The following is a 27588-nucleotide window of genomic DNA, read 5'->3' on the forward strand; positions in this document are numbered from 1 at the left end:
TCAACTTCCTCAAGTAAAAGAGTCTCTGCTGGGCCTTCCCTACAGCTGAGGTGATGTTACTGCCCCAGGACAGATCCTCTGACACAGTGAGACAAAGGAATTTAAAGCTATTCACTCTCTCCAGTGCCTCTCCATTAATGTAGAGAGGGGAATGTCCAGGATGATTTAATTTACAAAAGTCAACAATGATTTCTTTGTCTTTTTGATGTTAAGAGCCAAATCATATTTTTTACACCAACCTGCCAAAAGTTCAATCTCCTCCCTGTATGCCGTCTCGTTGTTTGTTATGAGGCCAAGCACAGTTGTGTCATCTGCAAATTTAATGATGTAATTAGTGGAGGAAGTGTATAAAGTGTGCATGTGTATAAAGTGTATAAAGTAGTGGGCTGAGCACGCAACCCTGAGAGGCACCAGTGCTGATGTACATGGTGCTCGCCTATTTTCACACATTGAGAGCGGTTGATTAAAAAATCCAGAATCCAATTACATAATGAGTTGTTCAGTCCAAGGTTACGTAGTTTCAGCAGGAATTTGTTTGGCCAGATTGTATTGAAAGCTGAACTGAAATCCTTAAAAAGCATCCTTGCATAGGAGTTTTTGTGCTCCAGGTGTTCCAGCAGTATCTGAAGCACAATGGCAATGGCATCCTCCGTTGATCTATTCTCCCTATATGCAAACTGGTACTGGTCAAAAGCAGTTGGTATGACCTTTTTTAAGTGTTTCACGACCAGCCGCTCCAAGCATAAGGTGTAAGTGCCACAGGCCTGTAGTCATTCTGGCATGTGACCTTGGCTTGTTTGGGGACAGGAATGATTGTGGCTGCTTTGAAACATGCTGGGACCCATGACTTAGACAGCGACAGATTAAAGATGGTGGTAAAGACCTCTGCAAACTCGTCCGCACAGTCTCTTAGCACTCAGCCCAGCACTCCGTCTGGTTCAGGTGCCTTCCTGGGGTTGATGTTGCCCAGGCAGAGTCTCACTTCATGAAGGCTCAGGACTGGTGCAGTGTTGTCATTGGTGGGCAGGTGAGACCACAATGTGTCCTTGTTGTCCCTATCAAAACGGGCACAGAACAGGTTTAATTCCTCTGCTAGAGTGGAAGAACCATTTACAGAGGCAGATGTTGTACACTTGTAGTCTGATATCGCTCTTATTCCATCCCACACCTGCCGGGAGTTCGTTGACATGTTGAAGTGGGCCTCATTCCGCCTTTTATAATCCAGTTTGGCAAACTTGATGCCCCTTCTAAGAGCACTGTAGGCCTCTCTGTCTCCAGACCTATAGGCTGCATTCCTGGCTTTAATTAGCATCTCAACCTCATGCTATCAAAAAATATAAATTATTTTCATATTGAAATGTGTTTTCCTCCTCCTCAGGAAAGGACTTCTGCTGTATAATGATAATTTAATTCAATGATCAAATGAAGTCCTCAGGGGCAGACTGGGCAAAAAAGCGGATCATCACACCCAGTCCGCAACACCTCAACATAAAAACCACCAGCTCATTATGCACAGAGCAATTTTTTACACCACTTTTTATAACATAAAAATATAAATGCTATTTATACCGAAATATAAATGCTATTTTTTTAAATTATTATTATTGAAATGATAATATGCACATGGCAAATAGTAAATAATTTTGAAAAAAAAAAATCAAATCTCTTTTCCATACAGGGAAGTTTAATATCACTAAAGTTCAAAATCTACCATTAAAAAAGTCTTATGTTTATGAAAAATACAGGATATTAGAAGGATTTTTGAGGGATCATGTGACTGAGGACTGGAGTAATGTTGCTGAAAATTCAGCTTTGATCACAGAAATAAATAACATTTTACAATAATTCCACATAGAAAACAGCTATTTGACTGTATTGTCGATCAAATAAATTCCACCTTCCTCTTTCTAAAACATTAAAGTCTTATTTCGAACTTTTGACCGCCAGTCGGTAAAATAATGCATGTGAACAAATAAGAAATGTATATATTTTAGACACTTTCCTATCACGGGACATTGGGTACTTGAATATGAAAGTTGCTGGGTTTCCAAAAAAAATTATTGTATTAAAGGGGCAGCTATAAAAAAGCCAGTGTTGAGCAGAAAACAGGTATTTGAAGCTGCCGGTGTCTCTAGAGTCTCAAGAAGCTCTCCATGCAGGCTGGCAGTTGTGCGTAAAGATGCATTTTAGCCACTACTAACCAAACCTCACAAAGAGAAACATTTACAGTGGGTGTAGAAATACATTTTCAAACAGTTTTATTGCTGCGGTGTTTTTTTGCAGCATGGGATAGTGCATTGTATTTCAGAAGGCACTATCCTCATTTTTATAGGCTACCATAGCTGAAAATGGCAAGTTATGAACTCCACATATCTTGCAAAAGTCATTTTAATACTCTCAGAGACCCTAAAGGGACCTTCCATCTCACTTCCCAATATTCCAGCCCAAATCATCACCCGCCAGCTCCATGTTGACGTCGCAGTCTTGTTGGAACGTAGTGGCCATTTACCAACCATCCAGAAATCCATCCATTTAGACCATCCATTGTAGTACGGCATTAGTCAGTGAATAAAACTATTTAAAAATGAGTCTTCATGTATTTCTAAACCCACTGTAAATGTTTCTCTTCAAATACATGTTTGCTGCTCAACACTGGCTTTTTTATAGCTCCCCTTTAAATTACTTTAAATCCAATTAATTTTTTAACAGGAACTTTCATTAATAAGCCTTTATCTGACCAAGTTCTGCAGTGCTCTAAATCACTCACAAAACTTATGATAATTTGAAAATCTCCATTCAGTTTTTACACAATATTAGTTGTTTTCATGCCTTTTGCACAACATTGCACCATTTCATGCTTTTCATCTTCAGAAAGATTTTTTTTTTTCCTCCCCATATTGCATGAAAACTGTGACTTGCTTAATAATGTGGAACAACCTCTAAGTAGGGTTTCCATAGATCTGGCAAATTATTTTGTCTGAGATTGATACCAGTTATCGAAAAAGATGTAGATAAATAAACAAACATTTTCTTAGAAAAACTAAAATCTGAATGTTTATTGTACTGAAATCTTACTGATATGTCACTTGAATAATAATTTGAAACGTAGTGTAGGGGCATGAAATGCTGCTTTGGCTGCCACGTACACCTTGAGCATGGAAGGAGTAAGACCTTTGTCCAGACGATCTTGGAGAAATGACAATATCGGAAATATATCACCCACCCACATTCAGCTGGGACTTTGTTTCGAGCTGTACACCAGTCGATGAAGACTGACCATTTCTGGGTGTAGAGGCATCTAGTAGACGGGGCTCTAGCCTGAGAAATGGTATTTAGCACATCCCCAGGGAGGTTTAAGGCTCCCATCGAGGGACCACAGGGCCCAGATCTCTGGTTGGGGGTGCCAAATCGTCCTGTTCGCCTGAGAGAGGAGTTCCCGTCTCAGGGGGATCGGACACTTTTGTTGAAAGCCTGAACAGCTCTGAGGTCCAAGGTTGGTTCCTCCAGAGTGGGGCCACCAAGAGAACTCTGTTTTCTTCCCTGATTCGTCTGATGACCATGAGCTGCTGAATGGCCAGAGTCGAAAACTGCACCCAGGAACTAAATTTGTTGGCTGGGGAGCAGTGAGCTCTTGGCAAAATTGACCCTGCATCCCAGGCACTCCTGGCTGAGGAGCATGGATTTGTGGTGTGCTAGCTTGTCCTGAGACTGGGCCAATATGAGCCAGTCATCGAGGTAGTTCAAAACGCAGATTCCCATCTGTCTCAGAAAGGAAAGTGCCATGTCCATACACTTCGTAAAGTGCTAGGAGCTAGGGACAGCCCGAAGGGAAGGACTGTAAATTGGTAAGCCACTCCCTCGAATGCAAATCTCAAGAATTGTCTGTGATTGGGGCTATCTGGATGTGAACGTCTTTCAGGTCCAGGGAGGAGAACCAGTCCCCAGGGCAATTCTGCATGAGGATCTGTTTCAACGTTAACATCCTGAACTTCCATTTCATGAGGGAGCAGTTCAGGAGTCTGAGGTCAAGGATAGGTCTGAGACCACCATGCTTTTTGGGGACAAGGAAATATCGGCTGTAAAAAACGATTTCATTTGAGCAGGGGCGTAAATCGCGGGGGGCGGGGGGGACATGACCCCCCCTATCTGAGTGCTGTCCCCCCCAAAAAATATAATTAAATACCACTCTAAGTATTGTAAATAAATGATATATTTTTAAAATAATTGTGTAAGAAGTAAAGCAATACAAACGCAAACAGGCGTTTTAAGTTTAGAAACATTTTGAGTCACCTCTCCCTTGCCTGGTGGTTTGGTCCACCGCGCACGTCACACTTGTGCGTGTAGAAATCCGGCGGCGCCGGCGGGAGAGAAGACAGACGGTAGTTGAGAGGAGCTCTAGTAAGTAGGCTGTTAAGGCTATTTTATTCAAAAACATCGGATGAAGTGGTTATTTTTGCTTTAATGCTGACGACGCTAGATGATAACATGAGTCCGCTATTTTAGCAATTATAATGTTACCTAGCGTGTTTGGTAGCTTGTTTACAATAGCTTGTTGGATACTATATCACCCACACCAACAACAATTAACAGTGTGATAAGAATATGTGAACTGTAATAAGGCTAGAAGATTTACTGTTGTGTGTTGGGTTTTGCTCAAAGTATATTTATCGTATTTTGGTGACTTGGTTGTAAAAAACTTCAAAAATATTCAAATAAATAAATGATTTAGAATATTTTGGTCAATTTAGTAAGTTTTTTTATTGAACCAAAGAGAAACATTGAGCATAATGGCAGTCTACATGCTACACTAATAATAGTACTTCAGTATCGAGGGAAAAATGAGTTTTTCCCCATACGCAATATGAGTGAAGTATCGAAAGGGAACTCCCAGTACTGCTGATGGCCAGTCCACCCTGGGAATTATGCGATAACAGACACAGCAATGCATCATGTATTATAAGATCATTATGTTTGTAGCATGATCCATTAAAACGTACAATATATGTATTTCAATTCAGATAGTGGAGTAATACTATTATTATTTCATTAGGTCTAATCTATAGTGTTCGGTGCAAACATGATGATCTTAAATGCATTAATTATTAATTTACTATTAATAAATGTGTACAGTTGCATGAAATGGAAATACTCAATATAGTAGGCTAACTATGTTCTATTGCGTTTCTGATTTGGTTGTGAAATTCACAGAGTAAGATGTGAAGGATTCTATGGTCCAGTTGGCATTTTCACCCCATAATGGCGGCTGCACTACTGGAGCGCCATCTAGTGGCTATTGCCCAAAAAGGATAAGAGTTTTGTCGTTTGGGTTCAATAATCTTTGTATAGAACAAAGCCACGAGAAGGCAAGCCTCCAACCTTTTGCCAAAAAAGCGTAAAGGCTAAAGCTAATTCTCCACCCCCAGCGGTATGCAGGGATGGAGGCCAGAGGCTGTTTTTTGAATGGATGTCAATGGATGCGAGGCTTCACTATGCTGATTAAACAGCTTTTGTTGAGAAATAGCTAATCATTTAATTAATCAACAGCCTGTTTGCTAATCTTCAGCATGTTTTAAACTAAACAATACTTTCGTTGGGAACTATATGTAGATTTTAGTTTGATAAAAATGTATTTTTTTTTAAAGAGAAGGCAGACTAGGAAATGTTGCGACTGACGTCACTGCCATTACACGATAGGCTGAGAGGTGAGCATGTGATTAGGTTAGCCGTTACGCTTTCTCCAATGGTAAGAGATACAGACCCTCTTATCTCCCTATTATATACAATCTCTGGTCATGATGTATGGTTCTGTGGTTCTGCAGTTATCAGCAGATATATCAGTCTGGTCATTCCGCCCTCCGTCGTGATTCGAGTCAACTCCAAACCATACCGTGCAATCAGATTAGTTTATTTCAGTGACGCAAATAGTGTTACTCTAGTGCAGTGAAAGTCCCTTCAATATCAACAAAGATTGCGCACGGATTGTTCTATTCAGCCGTGAATTCAGTTTTAAATGACCAAAAACACATTATTTACTTTTTGCTGCTGACTCTCTTGTCGCTTTGCTAACGTCATATCCGCCCTTCTCTGATTGGTTTACTCTCCTTCCTGTTTGCTCGAAATCAAATTGATTCAATGGCTGACCAGACTCATCCGCTGGTACAGTGGTGAGGCTGGAATTTCCAGGCAACATTATAATGCCTATGGTCCTATCTCACCACAATGGCGGAGTCTAGATTGCGTGACGTCACTCTCCGGAGCAATATAGTAGTCTCGCTTTTTATTTAGGCCTATAAATTTAAGGATATTGTAAGAACCATATTTATAAGACTGTACAGTACATAAAATGTTTTGTATGTTTTGCAACACAGAAAGTATACAGAATAACAAAATAATGTAGACCTATAGTGAATTATTACAAAATTAATAATTTGTTCTTTTCTTATCAGGAAAAAATACAAAATATTATACATTGCAGTTTATAATAAAACCTGATGCTGATATTTGTAATAGAGTTAGCTACATAAAGAGTTATTTGTAGCCCATAATTTACAGCTATTAGCTGTACAGGAGTCTGAAACATGATTTCTCAGAAACACTAGTCGTTTCTCAATATACATTCTTGTCTGTACTTTTGTTCTTGTGGACTTGTGAAACGTCATCAGTCCCTGTCCAAGTACTGTTCCAATTCAAAGTTCATATCTAGCCAAATACAGTTCAAATCCCCAGATGTGATCTTGATCCGCCCCTTTTATCAAGGATGCATTGAGAGGTCACTTGTGCAGACTTGAGACAGCCAGGTATCCCAAAATGCATCTCGCACTAATCAGCAAGCATCAATAGTAAAGGAGAAAACCTGCATAATTTAAACATATAACGTCTCGGTTACGTATATAACCCTCGTTCCCTGAAGGAGGGAACGGAGACGTACGTCAGTAGTGACCAACGAATTGGGATATCGCTTAGAGAGCCCTATCATCTTCGTGTAAACTAAAACAAGCCAATGGAATTGGCGTGCGATATTTGCATAATGCGCACCGCCCCCGACAGGTGTACATAAATAGGAAGCAGATGCAATCGCACTCTGTTTTTCGCTGAGGAGACAACTGGTGTCCGCGCTACAGCGAGGGTACAGAAACTGTGGCGACGGGACGTACGTCTCCGTTCTCTCCTTCAGGGAACGAGGGTTACATACGTAACCGAGACGTTCCCTTTCAGTCGGTCACGTTCGACGTACGTCAGTAGTGACCGACGAATTGGGATCCCAACTAAAGCGCCACAGTTACGAAACCCCTTCCAGTGCCCAGCGCAAGCTCAGCCGCCCATAGCACCGGCTGGCGGTGAAGGGGGCGAGCTTACACCGAGAGAGTCTACTGCTGTCTAACCAATACCCACTAAGTAAACTAGACACACTGGGGAAGCGAACCCGTGAGGGACGGTGCGGAGACCACTACCTACCCAATGGGGGAGGAGTTTACGTGGGAAATACACACATGGACTGGCCCGGGGGGCAGTACGCATATGGAGTCCCTGGGATGGCTCCACCTGGTAGGGGGAGACTCATCTGACAGGTGACAGCAGAGCTGGCTCTGCTAAGGGAAAGACACGGACTCGGCCCGTAGGGAGTTTTAAACCGTGGAAAATACACATATGGGACCGCTCACGTAGAGGGGTCACGACATATGGGCCCCAGCCAACAGACAGCGTCAGCGACGGATGTAGGCCTGGCATCAGACACTCCGCAATGTCCGAGCCGAAGGGGGAGGCGGAGGAACTCGACAGGGTTCGCCAAGCGGGGAACACGACTGGAGTGAAAGTATGCACGTATCCGGCCAGTGGCGGGAATGGCATTGCAAGCCGACACTTAGAGAGGGTACAACACGTCTACCGACTAGTGGATGCGAGTACACGTGAGGATACCGGCTCTACACGTAGGCTATAAAACCTAGCGAACGTGTTTGGTGTCGCCCAGCCCGCAGCTCTACAGATATCTGTCAGCGAGGCGCCATGAGCCAGCGCCCAGGAAGAGGCCACCCCTCTGGTGGAGTGGGCTCTCAACCCGAGCGGGCAAGGCACGCCCTGGGATTCGTACGCCAAGGCGATGGCATCCACTATCCAGTGGGCCATCCTCTGCTTGGAGACAGCCTTTCCCTTCTGCTGGCCTCCGTAACAGATGAAGAGCTGATCTGAGGTCCTGAAGCTTCGCGTTCTGTCCACGTAAACGCGCGGACGGGACAGAGCAAAGCTAGGGCTGGGTCTGCCTCCTCCGAGGGCAGCGCTTGCAGGTTCACTACCTGATCTCTGAAGGGAGTGGTAGGAACCTTGGGCACGTATCCAGGCCGGGGTCTCAGGATGACGTGAGAATCGAATTCTAGGCACGTTTCGTCGACCGAAAATGCATGCAGATCCCCTACCCTCTTCAGGGAAGCCAATGCAACCAGAAGAACCGTCTTAAGAGACATTAGTTTCAGGTCGACTGATTGCAAAGGTTCGAAGGGATGACCCCGGAGAGCTGTGAGAACCAGGGTCAAATCCCAAGAGGGTACGGAGGAAGGGCGAGGAGGATTCAGTCTCCTGGCTCCCCTCAGGAATCTGACGATCAGATCGTGTTTCCCCAGGGACTTACCCTCAACTGCATGGTGATGTGCGGCAATAGCGGCAACATACACCTTGAGGGTGGAGGGAGACAGCCTTCGCTCCAACCCATCTTGCAGAAAGGAAAGCACGGATCCGACCGAACATGATCGGGGGTCCTCTCGGCGAGAGGCGCACCATTCGACGAACAGGTTCCACTTCAACGCATAGAGATTCCTAGTGGAAGGAGCTCTAGCGGAAGTGATGGTGTCTACGACCGCTTGCGGGAAATCACTCAGAACCTCCGCATCCCGTCCAGGGACCACACGTGGAGGTTCCACAGATCGGGACGCGGGTGCCACAGGGTGCCCCGTCTCTGAGTCAGGGGGTCCTTCCTCAGAGGAATCGGCCAGGGAGGTGCTGTCGCGAGGAGAATGAGGTCTGAGAACCAGGTCCAAGTGGGCCAGTACGGAGCCACTAACAGAACCTGCTCCCCGTCCTCCCTGACCTTGCACATGAGTTGTGCGAGAAGGCTCACTGGGGGAAACGCATATTTGCGCAGACCCGGGGGCCAGCTGTGTGCCAGGGCATCCGTGCCGAGCGCGCCGCCGGTCAGGGAATAAAACCACTGGCAGAGGGCAGTTTCCGGGGAGGCAAACAGGACTACCTGGGCCTCGCCGAAATGCTGCCAAATCAGCTGGACCGCCTGGGGGTGGAGCCGCCACTCGCCCGCAAGTGGATGCTGCCGTGGCAGCTCGTTGGCTGCACGGTTGAGCACACCTGAGACACGAGTGGCCCGAAGGGACCTCAGATCCTTCTGACTCCACAACAAGAGATGGCGGGCGAGTTGCGACATGCGACGGAAGCGTAGACCACCTTGACGGTTGATGTACGCAACGGCCGCAGTGCTGTGTGAGTGGACTAGAACTAGCTTGCCTGACAACAGCTTCTTGAAGCGGGCCAGCACAAGATGAACCGCTAGCAACTCGTGGCAATTGATATGCCAATGCAGCTGAGGCCCCGTCCAAAGACCTGTCACTGCATGCCCGTTGTACGTGGCCCCCCATCCCGTGGCAGAGGCATCTGTGGAGACCACAGCGTGCCTGGACACTCGTTCGAGGGGTACTCCGGCCCACAGGAACGAAGGGTCCAACCACCGGACAAGGGTGCGATGGCAGCTCGGTGTCACGGGGACACGGAGCGTGCCGCACTGCCACGCCCATCTCGGGACCCGGCCGCGGAGCCAGTGTTGAAGCGGTCTCATATGAAGCAATCCGAGCGGCGTTACCGCGGCTGCAGATGCCATATGCCCCAGGAGCCTCTGAAAATCTTTCAGTGGAGCCGCTGTCCTGCGCTTGAGTGAGCTCAGGCAGTTCAACACCGACTGGACGCGCGCCTCGGTGAGACGCGCAGTCCGTGCGACCGAGTCTAGCTCGAGACCGAGACAAGAGATCCTCTACCCCGGGGCGAGTTTGCTCTTGTCCCAGTTGACCTGAAGACCCAACCGGCTGGGAGCTACAACCATGTCGGGTAGGACTTTGTACTGACATGCCCGACCCTCAAACGCAGACCGACCTAGGTCTGTGTCGAGGCAGAATCGAGACATGAAAGTACGCGTCCTTCAGGTCTATTGCTGCAAACCAATCCTGGGGACGGTCCAGGATTGGCCGTAGCCCACCGCCCTTTTTCGGTACAATGAAGTAGGGGCTGTAGAACCCCGACTTCATATCGGCTGGAGGGACCGGCTTGATTGTATCCTTCGCCAGGAGGACAGGTCCAACGACACCTGAGTGAAGTGGACGGCCCTGAAGACCGGGGGACGCCGGGCGAACTAAATCGCATAGCCGAGTCTGATAGTACGAATGAGCCAACTGGATAGGCTGGGGAGCGCTATCCACGCTTCCAGACACTGAGCCAGCGGGACCAAAGGCACCACAGACGCACCGGGGGTGGGGCAGCAAGGCAGAGAGGGACCCGACTCGGACGGCTTGGGGGCGGCCCGGAGTGGGGTCGGACTCTGCGAGGCAGCAGTGTGCATGGGAGACAGCGCACGGGACGCGGTCTGCGCCAACACACTGCCGCCTGCTGTCGAATGGGGAGGGAGCTGTCAGCGGCGAGGCGGAGCCTGGCACACTGGCAGACACCCCTTGTTGTGACCTGGAGTTTGAGGAAACTGCTCTTTTTGTGGCAAAGTGGGTACCGCTGGACTCCGGAGAGCCAGCGGCGGTAGATGGACAGCCGCCACAAAATCCCCCCCGGCCCTCCTCCGGGGGTGGGAGAGCAGATGGAATACTCTCCCAAAGGGCAGGAACCTTCCGCTCCAGGTCGCCCGTCTCAGGGCCGAGTTTTCCCCGACCGCTTGCCACCTGGCTTGGCAGAGACGGGCTGGGCACCACGTCCGCGACCGGCACCCTGCTGTCTGGCTGGTGTAGGCTGCTGCTTTGCCGACTTAGCAGGGGCGGAGGAAGATGCAGGCGGGCGCCCTCGGCGACGAGCGGGCTGAGGCTGAGCCACGGGCGGCTGGGTGGAGGCAGCAGCGGACCGCCGTGGCATGACATGTCTGATAGCCTCAGCCTGCTTCTGTGCAGCGGAGAACTGTTGGGCACAGCTCTCCACCGCGTCGCCGAAAAGGCCGACCGGAGACACGGGGGAATCCAGGAACCGATGTTTGTCGGTCTCCCTCATGTCTGCCAAGGTCAGCCAGAGGTGGCGTTGCTGGACTACCAGAGTAGACATCGCCTGGCCAACAGAACGCGCTGTCACCTTCGTTGCCCGGAGGGCAAGGTCAGTGGCAGCGCGCAGCTCCCCAAGCAGCTGTTGGTCAGGACCTTCCTGGGGCATCTGCGACAGCGCTTTTGCCTGATAGACCTGCAAAAGGGCCATCGCGTGCAGGGCAGAGGCAGCCTGCCCACAGGCACTGTAAGCTTTCTCAGTCAGACCGGCTGAGAATTCACAGGCCTGGGACGGGAGACGCGGCTCACCGCGCCAGCCAGCGGCCGTTGGACACAACTGCATCGCAACAGACCGCTCGACTGGCGGGATCCTCGCGTATCCCCTGGCTACCCCGCCGTCCAGGGAGGTGAAGGCGGACGAGGGACCAGGCCCTGTACGAGCCCCATACGGAGCTTGCCAAGACCTGGTCACCTCATCGTGTACTTCCGGGAAGAAAGGCATTGGGGCGGGACGCTGGATTTGACCAGCGTGACCCCCCCCCAAGTACCAATCGTCCAACCGAGATGGGCCGGGACAGGGTGGAGGGTTCCACTCAAGCCCGACGCACAAGGCGGCCCGGGAGAGCACAGCCGTGAGCTCGGGATCTGACTCGGGCAACGCTACCGTCCCGGGCGGCAGCGCGTCCGAATCTTCCTCCCCCGAGGACTCAGGCTCACCTTCCGATGCAGCGATCGACATCCGATCCGCCGCTGGCACACCAAAGGTAACGGCTGAACAGTCCGTAGAGGGCCCAGCGGAAACCAACGGTGGCACGATGGGTTGCGGTGCTGATGAGGCGGCAGGGGCCCGAGGAGCGTTTCCGCTCGGCGGGGAAGCCCTGACCGTAATCCTCAGGTCACCCTTCCTATACAGCACCGTGCCGTCATTCCGGTTCCCGGGCCCGGAAAAAACGGTCGTATGCGGCATAGGAGAGGGGACCCCTGCTTCCTGAGACTTCAGGAAGGAGAGTCTCGACCTCAGCATCGCGATAGTCATGTTCCCACAATGGGAACATGAACCATCCACAAAAGCTGCTTCAGCGTGCAGAATGCCCAAACACGAGATGCAACGATTGTGCCCATCAGCAGGGACCAGGGAACGACCGCACCCATTAACGCACAGACGAAATGACATACTGTCAGGGTTCGTCTGTAAAGCTCTTTTAGAAGGGGAAATCAACTCACTCGTGCTGAAGCACCCAGGGAGCGACGCGATGTGTCAGGTACACCACTCCCTGACACACCGAGGAACCGGCCCAAATCGCTACACACGCACACACTCTTTGTGTTGCTGTGAAAACAGCAGTTTTCGAGCTTATAGCTCAGCTCCTCGGACACTCGCGACCTCGCTGAACGTGCCCTTTCACCAGCACTGAAAGCTCGCTGTAAATCCTCTTCTGAGGCAATGTTTTAGAATAAAACAAACGAAGAAAGGAATCTTCTGAACAGGACACCAGTGAATGGCTCCGAAGCGAAAGACAGAGTGCGATTGCATCTGCTTCCTATTTATGTACACCTGTCGGGGGCGGTGCACATTATGCAAATATCGCACGCCAATTCCATTGGCTTGTTTTAGTTTACACGAAGATGATAGGGCTCTCTAAGCGATATCCCAATTCGTCGGTCACTACTGACGTACGTCGAACGTGACCGACTGAAAGGGAACTGTTATTATGTCATGATATGTAGTTTTAAGAGTTTTCCAGGTGAGAATGTACTGGTTTAAAGCTCAAATATGTGGTTTATTGATAAAGATAGCGCCTTTGGCTAGATGTGAACTTTGGAACAGTACTTGTACAGCGACTGATGACATTTCACAAGTCCACAAGAACACAAGTACAGACAAGAACACAAGTCCTAACTACCAAGGATGCAAGTCCGAACTTTGTCAACTTGGTATTGAGAAACGCCTACTGTGAAACCCATTAACATTATCTGTTCTTACTTAGACTAAATGTACTTTCATTTTCCCTTTTTGATTTCCCAGAAAATGCCCAGTTCAAGGCAGCTGTTATATAGTCCTGCAGGAACTATGCAATTTTGTGGGCCATATATATATATATATATATATATATATATATATATATATATATATATATATATATATATATTTACTCTTGGTTTCACACTTTAAAATGCTTTTAAAATGCTAAAAGAGTAAAGAGTCTGGTGAAGTCTGGTGATGTATGGGGTCACAAACTCGCTCCTGTGATTCCTTTCAAGGGATTTACAAATAAATATTTGCTTTTACACTTATATACATTTGCTTTAAGTAAAACCGTCCCAATACTTATGCTCACATTAGGGGAAGAGGGATGAAACTCAAAAAGTGCTGTTCTTTTTAGTTGGTAAAACATTTTCTGTGAAACAGTCAATATTAAATTGTGGCATTCCGTACTTCTGCCTCATATTAATCTTTTAATAATATTTATAGATGTCTTGACACCACAGCTAACAGAGCAATTAATATATATATACATATATATATATATAAGTTTTGGGATGCCTGCCTTATGTGCAACTTAAATGACATCCCATTCTTAATCCACAATCCTGTCTCGCAGTCTCCACTCTAATTCATCCCAAAGGTGTTCTATCAGGTTGAGTTCAGGACTCTGTGCAGGCCTGTCAAGTTCCTCCACACCAAACTCACTCATCCGTGTCTTTATGGATCTTGCTTTGTGCACTGGTGTGCAGTCATGTTGGAAGAGAAGGGACCATCCCCAAACTGTTCCCACAAAGTTGGGAGCATGAAATTGTCCAAAATGCCTTGGTATGCTGAAGCATTAAGAGTTCCTTTCACTGGAACTAAGGGTCCAAGCCCAACCCCTGAAAAACAACCCCACACCATAATCCTCCCTCCACCAAATTTTACACTTGGCACAATGCAGTTCAGTGGCTGCGTGCTTTACACCACTTCATCCGACACTTTGCATTTCACTTGGTGATGTAAGACTTTGATGCAGATGCACGCACATATACGATAAATGTTCACCCTGTCAGTCCTAACTGTGGTGCAGTTGAGTATGCTTATGCTCAGGACATATATGAGTCTCAATCATATTCCCACTGTTGTGGAGGCTAACCTTCTTTTTCAGTTAGGATGGATAGCCAATCACCAACGCTGTAGGTCCAGACAAACTACTCACAGGATCCCATCCTCGTCGCCAATTTAATTATGATGAGGCTGAATTGGAAAAACAAAAAGGTGTCTTTAAAAGGTTTTTATTCTTGCAAGAAGGTCAAATCAAACATTCTCAGTCACATACCTATCCGCTTGTTAAGTCGTGACGTAAAGAACGCCTTTTCCGGGTTCAAGCCTCGACTCGTTTAACTTGAGAATGACATGGACGGCGTTTATGAGCGCTATTTATTCATATTAAACATCAATCATTTAAAAAAGTTAAACATTTTAAATACTTACAGTCTACACAACAGTCTCCGTGCTCACAGCGTCACAGACATGAATATTTTAATGATTTATAAAAGATGAATCATTGTTTGGCCATCTGGAATTTTGATATGGAGATAAAGGTTGTAATTATATATTTTTTGTAGTATTACACCACATCGTGTATGTATATTAGCACCATCTGTTGTTTTCTTGTGGTATGAGATAGAGCGTTAGGACCCGGAAGTGCTGCCGCGTGACGTCAGACTTAACAACCGGATAGGCCACTCAGTTCCCACAGTAGATGGGTGGGGGCTTCTTGTTAATCAAACAGAACAACTCCTTACATGGTATTTAGCTAAACAGTAGATGCTTACACAGAAAAAAAGCTGCATATAGGTTGCACAAGGTTGAGCCTATAAAAACAATCACAAGACAAATAGAAGGTGTGTCTGCCAGCCATACCTATAACTATATATAGGTATTTTTCCAGAAACTCACACAATCTCTCATGTTTGATCTACTTTTACTTTCATAATTTTAAATTCAGTCTGACACAGGATTTGTTTCTGTTCAGCATCGCTACAAACACTGTGCTTGGATAAAAACTATTTTTGAGAGGCACTCAAAAAGTAGGATATTATAACTAAATTTGTTTTTCGATTCAAGACAAGATATGTTTTCTGACAATGTGGAGTGTTCTCAAAATGAAAGGTTAGTGTAAGTTGTGCAATTATCTTGTTAATTAACTATGAGATACATCTTTTATACTTTCATAGGGCTAGTTTTTATATTATTTTTTAGTATGCTCTGGAGTAAAAAAACAAACAAATCAGAAATTATAATTTTATGAAGTTTATTAATAGCACATATCATTTACAATTTAAAAGATCATTTTAAAATAAGAAATAAAAAAAAGACAAAAAAGACAAAATAAAACAAATAATTAATAAAAACAGATTAAAAACAATAAAAGGAATAAAAATATGCATAGTAGGACATAAACTGAATAATACAGTGCAATCAGTGAAATTTTAGAAATAAAATGTACACTTTTATATTCACAGACAGAAAATGAAGGGAGAGGTTCACAGTCATTTTGAGGAGAGCGTTCGTCCTTACATTGATCTGATCGACAATCTGCGGTCAGTTGGCATTCAGAAGGATGTCCCATTACCGCATATTGCAGTGATCGGAGACCAGAGTTCTGGGAAAAGCTCTGTGTTGGAAGCGATTTCTGGAGTTGCATTACCAAGAGGAAGCGGTGAAGACTGGTTTTATTCTACATATATTGATATTCATATATAATCAAATAAAATGCAAATAAAAAGAGAATGTTTGCTTTTGTCAGTACCTGTTTTTTTGTACAATGTATTTATTATGTCACATAATGTTCACTGTTAGTAATTCACTGTAATTGTTAACTGAACTGTGTTTGCTGTAGGAATTGTCACCAGATGTCCACTGGAGCTGAGGCTGAAGAAGGTAACAGTTGGAGTCAGCTGGAAGGCTGTCCTATCCTACGGTGATAAGAAAACTGAATTTGTGGATTCATCATTAGTTGGAAACTACATAGAAGCAGGTTGGGAAAATGCCTGCAATCTGTTTTGTTTTCCAGTTCGAAGTGTTTAAAGCTTGTAAAAATACTATATGTAGGCTACTACTTGTTAAATGTATGTTGCTAAGAGGTGCATACCAATACTTTTCTGTAAAGTTTGCTTTGGCATTCCAGAATTCCAGAAATTAACTTCAAATTAACTCACACCGTGTCTGCACACCATGAACGAGCGGCACGATGTTAAATATAATTGGGGCCCGAGATATATCTGTGTATGCAGATATTTCTGGAGACGAGGGACAAAAAAATTGTGTGGATGTAGCCTCAGTTTAGTGTGGTTTTGCGGCTGTCAGGGCAGAAACGAAAGCTGATGCTCTCTGTATGTTTTTCCGTTACTCCCAAAATATGCATTCAAATGTAAACTGCGCAAGCTTATTTTGTTCATTAGATCAATAATAAAAAATTTAAAAAAAAAATCCTCAGGAGTGTAGAGTCATGAGAGAGCATCAGCCTTGGTGTTCTTAGATCCAGGTCTGTAGGAAATGGTGAAATTGAAGCGGGTGAAGAAGAGAGCCCAGCGGGCCTGCTGAGGATTGAGTCTTTTGGCAGCTCGAAGGTATTCCAGGTTCTTGTGGTCTGTGAGCACTAGGAACGGGTGCCTGGCACCCTCTAGCCAATGCCTCCCCTCAATTCAGGACAAAAGTGGTTGAAAGTGGACAAAAGAGACGGATTAAAATACCAGGTGTAAACGGGTATGTGTCTCCTTCTTCCACTTGTGATCCAATTGACCAAAACACATCCAAGCAAAAATCCAAGCACAAGAACGTGTAAGTGATGGTATGGGACAATCTTGTCAAATAGTTCCAAGTAGGATACTGGGTACAGTCATTTGTAATTGTAGCATACACTTCTCTGTTACAATGTGTTAACTCTGCTGTAGTCTGCTGTATTATACAACAGATAACCTTTTATCCTTGCATAACCATGCAGGAGTGCTCCGTATTAATCTGACCAATGCATTCAGGTTGAGAAACACATTTAATTATGTGGTATGTGTGTTACAGCCCAGAATGAACTGGCAGGAAAAGGGGTTGGAATATGTGATGAGCTCATCACCTTAGAGGTCATGTCACCAGATGTGTGTGACGTCACACTGATTGATCTGCCTGGAATTGCCCGAGTCCCAGTAAAAGGACAACCAGAGGATATTGGAATACAGGTTAGCAGTATAATTAAATTTTGCACGCCACATTTAACATCAAACTAGTAACAATCAGGGTTTTAAACTTTGTCTTTATGTCTTTTAGATCAAAAGTCTGATAACAAAGTTTATTCAGATGCCAGAGACCATAAACATGGTAGTGGTCCCTTGTAACACTGACATCGCAACAACAGAAGCATTAAAAATGGCACAAGAAGTAGATCCTGAGGGCAAAAGAACTATCGGTAATTTGCAGAAGATCTGCACAACACCTATTAACAAATATCTTAAAGCACTTCTGTTAGGAAATTTGCAGCTTTTACAAATTGTTTTTTTCATTCTCACAGCCATTTTGACCAAGCCAGACCTCATAGACAAGGGAACAGAGAGGAACATTCTGGACATTGTCCACAACAAAGTGATTCCTCTCCGCAAAGGTTACATCATGGTGAAGTGTAGAGGACAACAGCAGATCAATGAGAACATTTCTCTGGAGGAGGCAGCTCAAATGGAGAGAGATTTCTTCCAAAATCATGACCATTTCAGGTTACAATCTGACAAGAATTTTTAACCTTTTAAACATAATTTAACATTTTGCACTGTTTAGATGTCTCGGTTTTCTAGCATAGTAGTATTTCTGAACTGAATTTAGCACATTAAGCAAATGGTATCCTTAATATTACTTTTTATTATTTTATTTGTTAGTTAATGTTAGCAATGTTCACTTTGGCCAAAGCGCAGTTAAGAATTTTTTTTAAATACTAGTTTATGAAGCTAGGCTATATAGTATAACACCTTAAAAAAGTGTCTTTTATTTTTCTACAGATGCCTCTTGAGTGAGGAAAAGGCAACTGTTAAATATCTTGCATCCAAACTGACTCAGCATCTTGTTGATCATATCAAAGTAAGTTTATAATGGTCAGGGATGCAAACTTCATTTTGAAATAGGAAATCACTGTTTTGAAAGGAGGGCATTACATTCACAGCATTATTTTTATTTACTTACTTTTGTTGTGGCAAACACATTTGACAGTGTTCGTCTGATAATTGTGTGGCTGACTCCAGCAGCAGCCAAAAGCGAGTGTGACAATCATGTCTGACTTATGTAGTGGACAGTCACATGACTGACCTCGTCTGTACGTCGGAAGCGGTCCGGGCACGATGAACGCAGTTGCGCCATATGTTGGTGCACTAACCACTAGGCTATCTGCGCCAACATCTACCTGCTCTGTACCCCATAAAAAACTTACCACCAGAAAGGACTGCGACTGCAACTCACCATCATTTTAACTACTTTTGGTACCACTTTTATACCACTTTTTTTTATAACAATATGTAGTTTTAAGAAATGGTTTAGGGGTAGGTGTAGGATTTAATGCTACATTGTTACTAAAATTGTCATTTTCCAACACATTTATGTCCATTATGTTTCATTCTTTTAATATTCTTTATAAAATGGGTATGTACATTATGTATGTAATGGGGCTGTGAACGCTAAACTCAATGGGCTGTGAACGCTAAACTCATTGGGCTGTGAACGCTAAACTCTCGCGAGATGGTGCGTGATTGAACATGATTCTACAATAGACTCTGCATCATGGGGCACTCTCAAAAAGCTAAAAAAACATGCATATCGGGTTCACCTGCTTCATCCAATGCATCTTCCTCACTCACATTTCCACTCCCCCCGTGCTGTCCCGAGGTAAGCGACATACTTACATCCATAGACAATAAACTATCCGGACTGGACGCCAGAGTATCATTAATAGAAGTACTGCACAAAGAATTTCAACAACTCCGCCACAGTCTGGAATACAGCCAACAACAAATCGACACGCTCACACTCAATTTCGAATTCATAGACTCCGTCAAGAAACCTACCATCATAGCAACAAATCCAGTAAATATCTGGACAATCAGATTAAAAAGAAACAGAGAAACAGCGCCTCTTTGATCGCTGACATAACACCGTCGATTTTACTTGTAACTCATTTGTCCATTTCTTTAATGGCTTGTAAAACATCTGCATTGCTGGGGTTCAACTCAGTTACTTTCGTAGCTTCACTCATCTGCATGATCAGAATCTTGCGACATCTCTTGCGCTTCGTTATTCACTTTTTCTTGAGTTCTGTTTTTTTTCGGTGCCATTTCAGTCGTTAGTCTTTTGTACATTAATTACCAAAAGATGTGATAAAGTTTTAAGTGATTTTGAAGGATTATCACTTAACAGTGTAGGTCGTTAACTCGCGTCTTTCAGTACTGCTCCATAACCGGAAGTCTCATTACCCAATTCTACTGGAAAAATAAACCACCATGGATAATATTAAGCACTTTACAAAAACCCAAATCCTTAGGAGGATTGGAAGCCCCGCATTTTTAACATTACTCACTAGCAAACCAACTTCAATACTACATATATAAATGCATTCACCCCACTCAGTCAGACATTATATGGCTAGACATAGAACAATCACTCTGCGAAAACATATCAGACATCCCTTTTCTCAGTCAGTCCATTAAACATCATCCATGCTTCAAAGCATTGACAATAGCCTCTGCTCTGACAGCCTGGTGGAAATATCATCAAATCACAAACTCCAATCATAACTCAAATCTAAACTCACCCCACTCTGGAACAACCCTAATTTCACAAGCAACAACAAAAAAAACCCACTCAATTTCCATAAATGGGCACAAAAGGGCATCACACATATGAATCAATAAGGAAATAACAAACAAAAGAATGTTCCTTGTAGCCTTAGCCATCACCAAGAAAACTATCTTTTTGAACTGGAAATCCCGAAACACTATTCACATAATGCATTGAAAAATTTGCTCACAGACTACATCTCCCTAGAATATTTTTCACCTCATTACAACTATATATCGGAACCACAACACTCCAGATCAGACCTCATTCAACTATTACAAATCTGACACACTCATCTTGATTAATTATGTATTCATTTATTATTATACATATTTATACAAGGTTTTAGTAATAATGTGCATATTTTCATTAACATAATTATTTACATTATTGTTGTTAATATTATCAATATCATAGAAACATTGAGCAGTAATAGAATGATGGTGATGGGATGATATTTTGCTTGATATAAGGACGGTAATGGTATAATTGTTACAATACAGATGGCTCAGAGACAGAAGATCACAGTTAAGGTATTTATTTGACACAAGCAGATGAATCGTCGAACACAGGTGAGTAAAACAGACGTTGTTAAAGTGACTGAGTGATGAATGAGTACTGATACTGTCCTTTGGCTCAGAGACAGAAGATCACAGTTAAGGTATTTATTTGACACAAGCAGATGAATCGTCGAACACAGGTGAGTAAAACAGACGTTATTAAAGTGACTGAGTGATGGATGAGTACTGATACTGTCCTTTGTGAGTTGCAGGTGGTTATCCGTGGAAGATCGCTGGATCAATGGAGAGTTGGGAGACTGGACACACTCACACACACGATGGAGACACACTAGGACATCAGGAAGAACTGGAGACAGGTAAGTATCAACAGGAGTCCTTGAGGTAAGCATTAAGGAAGAGTCCTTGGTGCGAACGAGACCGGACAGTGAGTGAGTGTGTGTGAGTGTCTTTTATATGCAGGCTGATTGCTGTGGTGATTGAGTTCAGGTGTGAGTGGTCAGTACTCGGGAGAGGGAGTGTGTTGTGATTGGCTGATGCTGGAGCCTGACGTCATGGTGGTCTTCCTCTTCCACGAGGGGCAGGTCTGTTGGGATGAGCAGAGTGGAAGATCTCCAGCAGGTTGGGGTCGAGAATGTCATTGCATGGTACCCATGAACGTTCCTCAGGACCATATCCTTCCCAGTCTACCAGGTACTCGAGCTGACCACCATGGTGCCAGGAGTCCAGAATCTCTCTCACCTCGTAGGCAGTACCATCGTCCAGTAGGAGTGGGAGGGGGGTTCAGCTGCGTCCACGGCAGGCTCTGTGGAGGGAGAAAAATAGAGGGATCGTGAGGCTTAAGGAGTGACACATGGAATGTGGGGTGTATGCGATACTCAGGTGGCAGCTGAAGTTTGTAGGTGACCAGGTTGATCTGCTCCAGGATGGTGAATAGGCCAATGAACCTGGGACCCAGTTTACGGCATGGCTGGCGCAGATGGATGTCCCTCGTAGACAGCCAGACCAACTGTCCAGGTTGATAGGCAGGTGCTTCTGAGCGATGGAGGTCAGCTGTCAGTCTGTGCCACCAGAGGGCACGTTGTAGCTGGTGATGTGCTGAGTCCCAGACCCTCTTGCTCTCTTGGAACCAATACTGGTTCCAAGAGTTCTGGAGGCCATGACAGAAGGTACGGAGGTAGCGGTTGGATCTCCTGGATCTTCCGTTCCGTCTGCCCGTTCGTCTGGTATCACCTAGGAGTGAGAAGAACGCCTTCCATACTCTTGAGTTGAACTGGGGTCCTCGGTCGGAAACGATGTCTTCAGGGATTCCAAAGTAGCAGAAGATGTGATTGAACACCAGTTCAGCAGTTTCCATAGCAGTTGGTAGTCCCTTCAAAGGAATCAGACGACAAGATTTAGAAAATCTGTCTACTACCACAAATATACATGTACAGTCATTAGAAGGAAGAAGATCCGTGATGAAGTCAACTCCTAGGTGTGACCATGGGCGATTGGGAACGGGCAGAGGAAGGAGCTTGCTGGATGGTCGGTGGCGTGGACTCTCTGAGATGGCGCAATCCCTACATCCCTGCACATACCTTCTGACATCCGATGCCATATTGGGCCACCAGAAGCGCTCTTTTAGCAGCGAGAGGGTTTCATTGACCCCCGGGTGGCCTGTGCTAAGTGATGTATGGGCAGAGTGAATCAGTGGAGTGCGCCATGTTCTGGTGATGTAATGCAAGCCTGGTGGGCAACCCGGCGGAGTGTTGGTGGAGGCATTGGTAGAGGGAAGAGTCTCTTCAGACCAGGTGATGGGGCTGACTATAAGTTCTTCCTGGATGATGGACTCAGGTTCCTCTGTGTTTTCCTCAGGAGTGTAGAGTCATGAGAGAGCATCAGCCTTGGTGTTCTTAGATCCAGGTCTGTAGGAAATGGTGAAATTGAAGCGGGTGAAGAAGAGAGTCCAGCGGGCCTGCTGAGGATTGAGTCTTTTGGCAGCTCGAAGGTATTCCAGGTTCTTGTGGTCTGTGAGCACTAGGAACGGGTGCCTGGCACCCTCTAGCCAATGCCTCCACTTCTCGAGGGCCAGCTTGACAGCTAACAGTTCTCGATTGCCGATATCGTAGTTCACCTCCGCCAGGTTGAGCTTGCGGGAGAAGAAGGCACATGGATAGAGGTGGCTCGGATTCCCCTGCTGCTGTGACAAGACCACTCCTACTCCGGTCGTGGAGGCATCGACTTCCACTACGAAGGCCTTGTGAGGATCAGTGTGGACCAGGAGAGGAGTGGTTGTGAAGGCTTGTTTCAGGGTGTTGAAGGCTTCTTCGGCAGATGTTGTCCAGGACAGAGACTTGGGCTTGTTTCTCAGGAGACTGGTGAGAGGATTGGTGATGGAGCTGTAGTTTTGAATGAACCGTCTGTAGAAGTTAGTGAAGCCGAGGAAATGCTGAAGTTCCTTAACAGTGGTGGGAGTTGACCAGTTCTTGATGGCGGCCACCTTCCCCTCGTCCATCCGGATGCCACTGCTGTCGATGTTGTAACCAAGGAACTGCACTGAGGATTGATGGAATGAACACTTCTCGGCTTTGAGAAATAGATGGAATTCTCTCAGGTGTTTCAGGACCTCCGCAACGTGGTGGCAATGTTCGGCCATGCTCCGGAGGTAAATCAGGATGTCATCAATGTATACCAAGACGAACTTGTGGAGAAACTCCTGGAGCACCTCGTGGATGAAGTTCAGGAATATGGAGGGGGCGTTAACAAGTCCATAGGGCATGACTAGGTATTCATAATGACCTGTGGGCGTGACAAAGGCGGTCTTCCACCCATCCCCCTCGCGTATCCAGATCAAGTTGTATGCGCTGCGGAGGTCCAACTTGGTGAAGACAGTGGCACCACGGAGATGTTCTAGGGCCGCTGGGACGAGAAGAAGGGGGTACCGGAACTTGACAGTGATGTTTTTGATCTATACAAGGCCGCAAGCCTCCGTCCTTTTTTGCCACAAAGAAGAAGCTTGAAGCAGCAGGGGAAGTTGATGGACGGATGTAGCCTTGAGCCAGGGCCTCCTCGATATATTCCTCCATGGCCTTCTCCTCCGGGATGGACAGGGGATAAATCTTTCCCCTGGGCACTGACTCACCCGGAAGCAGATTGATGGCGCAGTCCCATGGCCAGTGTGGAGGCAGCTTGGAAGCAGCTTGGAAGCTCATGTTGGGCAGAAAACGTCACTGAAGGGGGCATAACAAAATGGAATATACACAGAATGTTTCTCCAATGGACTTTCGATGGATGTAACGCAGACAGGAAGATGGTCAGAACTAGGAGAACCTGGAACAGGGAGTGCAGAGAAAAGTCTTTAAAACAGGTGTCGGGCCAGAGATGAAATTGCCTGCTGACCCAGAGTGGAGGAGGGCGGTAACTGGAAGAGTAATATCAGCAGCAGTAAGATTCACAACAGTGGTGAGTGGGTTCATCTTATTTATAGAAGGGAAGATGGCACTCTTCATGGGACGAGGAGGACGAATGGGACATGCAGAGATTACATGTCCCGGAGCACCACAATATAGACATAAGTTCTGGGTCAGCCTTCTCTGCCGTTCAGCGGGTGTCAAACGAGAAGAGTCCACTTGCATGGGTTCTTGAGCTGGTTCTGGAGGGCTGACAGAATCTGGCCTGCAGAGGATACTAGTGAGCTTCGACTGGTCCTGGTGCTCTTCGAGACACGACTGCATACGAGTGGTGAAACGGATGGATAGTTGGATAAACCTCTCAAGCCCGATGGTATCCTCGTATGCAGCGAGATGCAACTGCACTTGTGGATCCAGACCTTGACGATATGACGTGAGTAGAGCTTGTTCGTTCCATCCACTCTTGGCAGCCAGTGTTCTGAATTGAAGAGCATATTCGTTAATAGACATTGATTCTTGTTTAAGATTGTAAAGTTTCTCACCAATAGCAGAATCCCAGGAAGGTTTTCCAAACACCTCTTTGAAATGATCAACAAAACTGGAGTAGGACTGGATAGCTGGGTGTTTTTGGGTCCAAATGTAATCAGCCCATAGTAGTGCTTTGCCACTTAGTTGTGTAATCAGGAACGCCACTTTGGATTGTTCGGTGGGAAACATGTGCGGTTGCATCTCCAGGACACTGTAGGAGGAAACCATTACATTCCTCCGCTGAACCAGAGTAGGGCGCTGGTTTGGCCATGGGACTGATATTACTGTTGCCGTCATCACAAAATATTATTATCATTATTATTATAAACGATCTTACTATTTAAATACTTCTACTATTACCCATTTGTTATTTCTGCTTATTTTTCAATGCTGTTACTATCACTGCTGTTTTGTTGTTTTTGTGTTTTGTTGTGTTGTGTTCACCCTATGTTGTAAGTTTTGTAGTCCTAATAATAAAAAAAAAAATGGGTATGTACAGGTTGGGGTGGGGAGATCTTATCGTGTATCTATAAAATTATAAAAGGGAAATTATAAATATATGTTTAAGATTCGTAAATATTTTTCATTTTTACAGCGAAAATAATGCTACGTTTAAATGCTGCCAATACGTCAATATTGTATGTTTCAGCACCTGTCTAAACGTTCAAAAAAGTTTTGTATCTTTGAAAATTACGTAATAATACCTATGCATTAACAACGAGACCGGGCTGCTCTTGAACAAGGTTTGTTCCAAAATGCTTTGTGATTTTATTTTATTTATTTTTTTTTTTTGACAGAAATCACTGCCACAGCTCAATGAGCAGATAAAAAAGCAGCAGTGTGACCTGAGGAATGAGCTCAAAGAGTGTGAGGCTGGACCACCACAGGATCCTAAGGGGGCCAAAAAATTCCTCATTGAAGTAAAAATGTAATCTTAATTTCATTTTTTTGCTTCTCAAAATTATTATTTGGGGTCCAAGCTGTTTATGTGTCTCTAATTGTGTACCAATTTTTGTGAGATGCAGCCATAAGATGATAATTTACATTTCTGTAGATTGTAATAATTGTGATAATTGTAATTGGCTAGAATAAATTGTTGCAATATTGACTTTACTGGATCCTCCATAATTGCCCAAATAATTTAAGTAAGTAATTTATGTCAGTTTTTATTATATTTCTTAATGTTATTATATAATGTAACTTTTTAGGTAACAAATGTTATTTTTGTTCTCACAGATCTTAACAAGTTTCAATGATCAGATCAAAAGTTTATCATTAGGAGAGCTGATCATAAAGAGAAATTTGTTTCTTCAGCTTCGGGCTAAATATAAGGAGTGGAATGATCATCTTAATGACACAAAGAAAACTTGTTAGTATATTTTGAAATTTAAGAAATGTGTTTTAATTGACTGATGTTTGTGCTCTTCAGATGAAAAGGTTAATTATTTTTTAAATCTGTCTTGTTCCCAAAAAAGTTAATGATTTGACTGAAGAGAAGATAGCACATAAAGAGGAGTACAGAGGGAGAGAACTGCCCGGCTTCAGCAACTACAAAATTTTTGAGGATGTTCTGCAGAAGCATGTGGCCACACTTCAAAAACCAGCCATCGACTTACTCGACACCATCAAAGGTACCATCACACATCTTCATGCTTAAGATCTTTCTGGTCACTGGGGAAATTTTACATTATAAAAACAAAAGATGAGATTAAAACCTAAATAACACCAAGAATGATTTTGTATGTAATCTGTTACAGTTGGTTGCAGGAAGGAGCACAGACGTGGAGAATAAATCCAAATACTAGTTTAATGACGTAATTCACATGGTAACAGGCATATAGATACACAATTTACTCAAACGGTGAATGGACAAAGACTGAGTGAACAGGGGGAAACTAAATAGCAAACATAACAAGGATGATTAATAAGACACAGGTTATGCAGATTAACTAATAATGGAGGCGGGAAACAGAACATGTGATCATAGAATGCAAACAGAAAGTCCATAAACTGAAACTAAACAGACTGTGACATAATCTGAATTGTGATATATTTGTGGCTATTTGTCATTTTGATTTTTGTATTTTTTCCTGAAGGCATCATCATTGAGCAGTTCACTGATGTAGTGAATCAATGTTTCCAGAAATACCCTGTTCTTCTAGACATCACTATGGTAAATATTGATTCCTATTAGTGGTAAACCAAACTAAACAATCATCCATTTTTAATCAAGCTTCTTCTGTATTTCTTCACTTGATTCTATAGGACAAAATTTACAACTTACAGTCAAACCAGCAAGAGAAGGCAGAGCAGAGGATCTCAGAGCAGTTTGAAATGGAAAACATGGTCTACACTCAAGATCCCATCCACTTGAATGCCCTAAATAAGATCACCACAGAAGAAATGTTTTTAGATACCAAAGACACATTTTCAGAGGAGCAGTTCCCAGTCTTTGAAAGAAAGTGCACATATAGTGAAATGCTGCAGGCGTATTATGAGGTAAATCTTCTTAGTTTTCAGTAACAAATATGAAGTTTGTTCAGAGACAGATTGGACTGTAGTGCTTAGTACTTATTTGATTTTCTTTCAGATTGTGGTGCAGCGGATGGCTGACCAACTACCCATGATGATCTCCCTTTTCATGCTGAAGCAGACTGCCCACCTCCTGAGTACTGACATGTTTAGTTTACTGGACGGGGCAGATGTCAGCGAGCTCCTGTCTGAGACCTCTGATGTCAGCATAAGACGCAGGGACCTACAAGCTCGCCTGGACCGTTTGAGGATCGCTCAGGAGAAAGTTAGCCATTTTATCTGAGCAATGTTTTGACTAGAGGATATGTCGACCATTATATCTGTTAATTATATTATATCTAGCCATTATATCTAGTCTATTATAGCCACCTGCTGCTCTGTCATTATTGTGAATCAAACAAGAAAAATAACTTACTGCTGTTGACTGAATAACTTTTGTAGCTTTAATAAGAATAAATTTATATTTAATTCCTACACTGGACTAAGACAATGCAATATTTTATTTTTACATTTGATTATTATTACCTATTGTACCT

The 27588-nt window shown here is 44.5% G+C and overlaps 1 protein-coding gene across 1 annotated transcript; it reads left to right on the forward strand.

The window, feature by feature from the left end:
* Window positions 1–27335, forward strand: LOC137014968 (interferon-induced GTP-binding protein Mx2-like). Its single transcript, XM_067379556.1, has 13 exons — window positions 1–21; window positions 15745–15937; window positions 16118–16255; window positions 17296–17450; window positions 17539–17677; window positions 17780–17978; window positions 18258–18336; window positions 25318–25440; window positions 25757–25889; window positions 25996–26151; window positions 26617–26693; window positions 26786–27019; window positions 27111–27335. Exons 2-13 carry the CDS (start codon window positions 15748–15750, stop codon window positions 27333–27335), a joined length of 1848 nt encoding a protein of 615 aa, XP_067235657.1. The 5' UTR covers window positions 1–21; window positions 15745–15747.
* Window positions 27336–27588: the final 253 nt, after the last annotated feature.

This window comes from Chanodichthys erythropterus, chromosome 24, assembly GCF_024489055.1.
Source record: "Chanodichthys erythropterus isolate Z2021 chromosome 24, ASM2448905v1, whole genome shotgun sequence".
In the NCBI taxonomy this organism is placed as follows: domain Eukaryota; kingdom Metazoa; phylum Chordata; class Actinopteri; order Cypriniformes; family Xenocyprididae; genus Chanodichthys; species Chanodichthys erythropterus.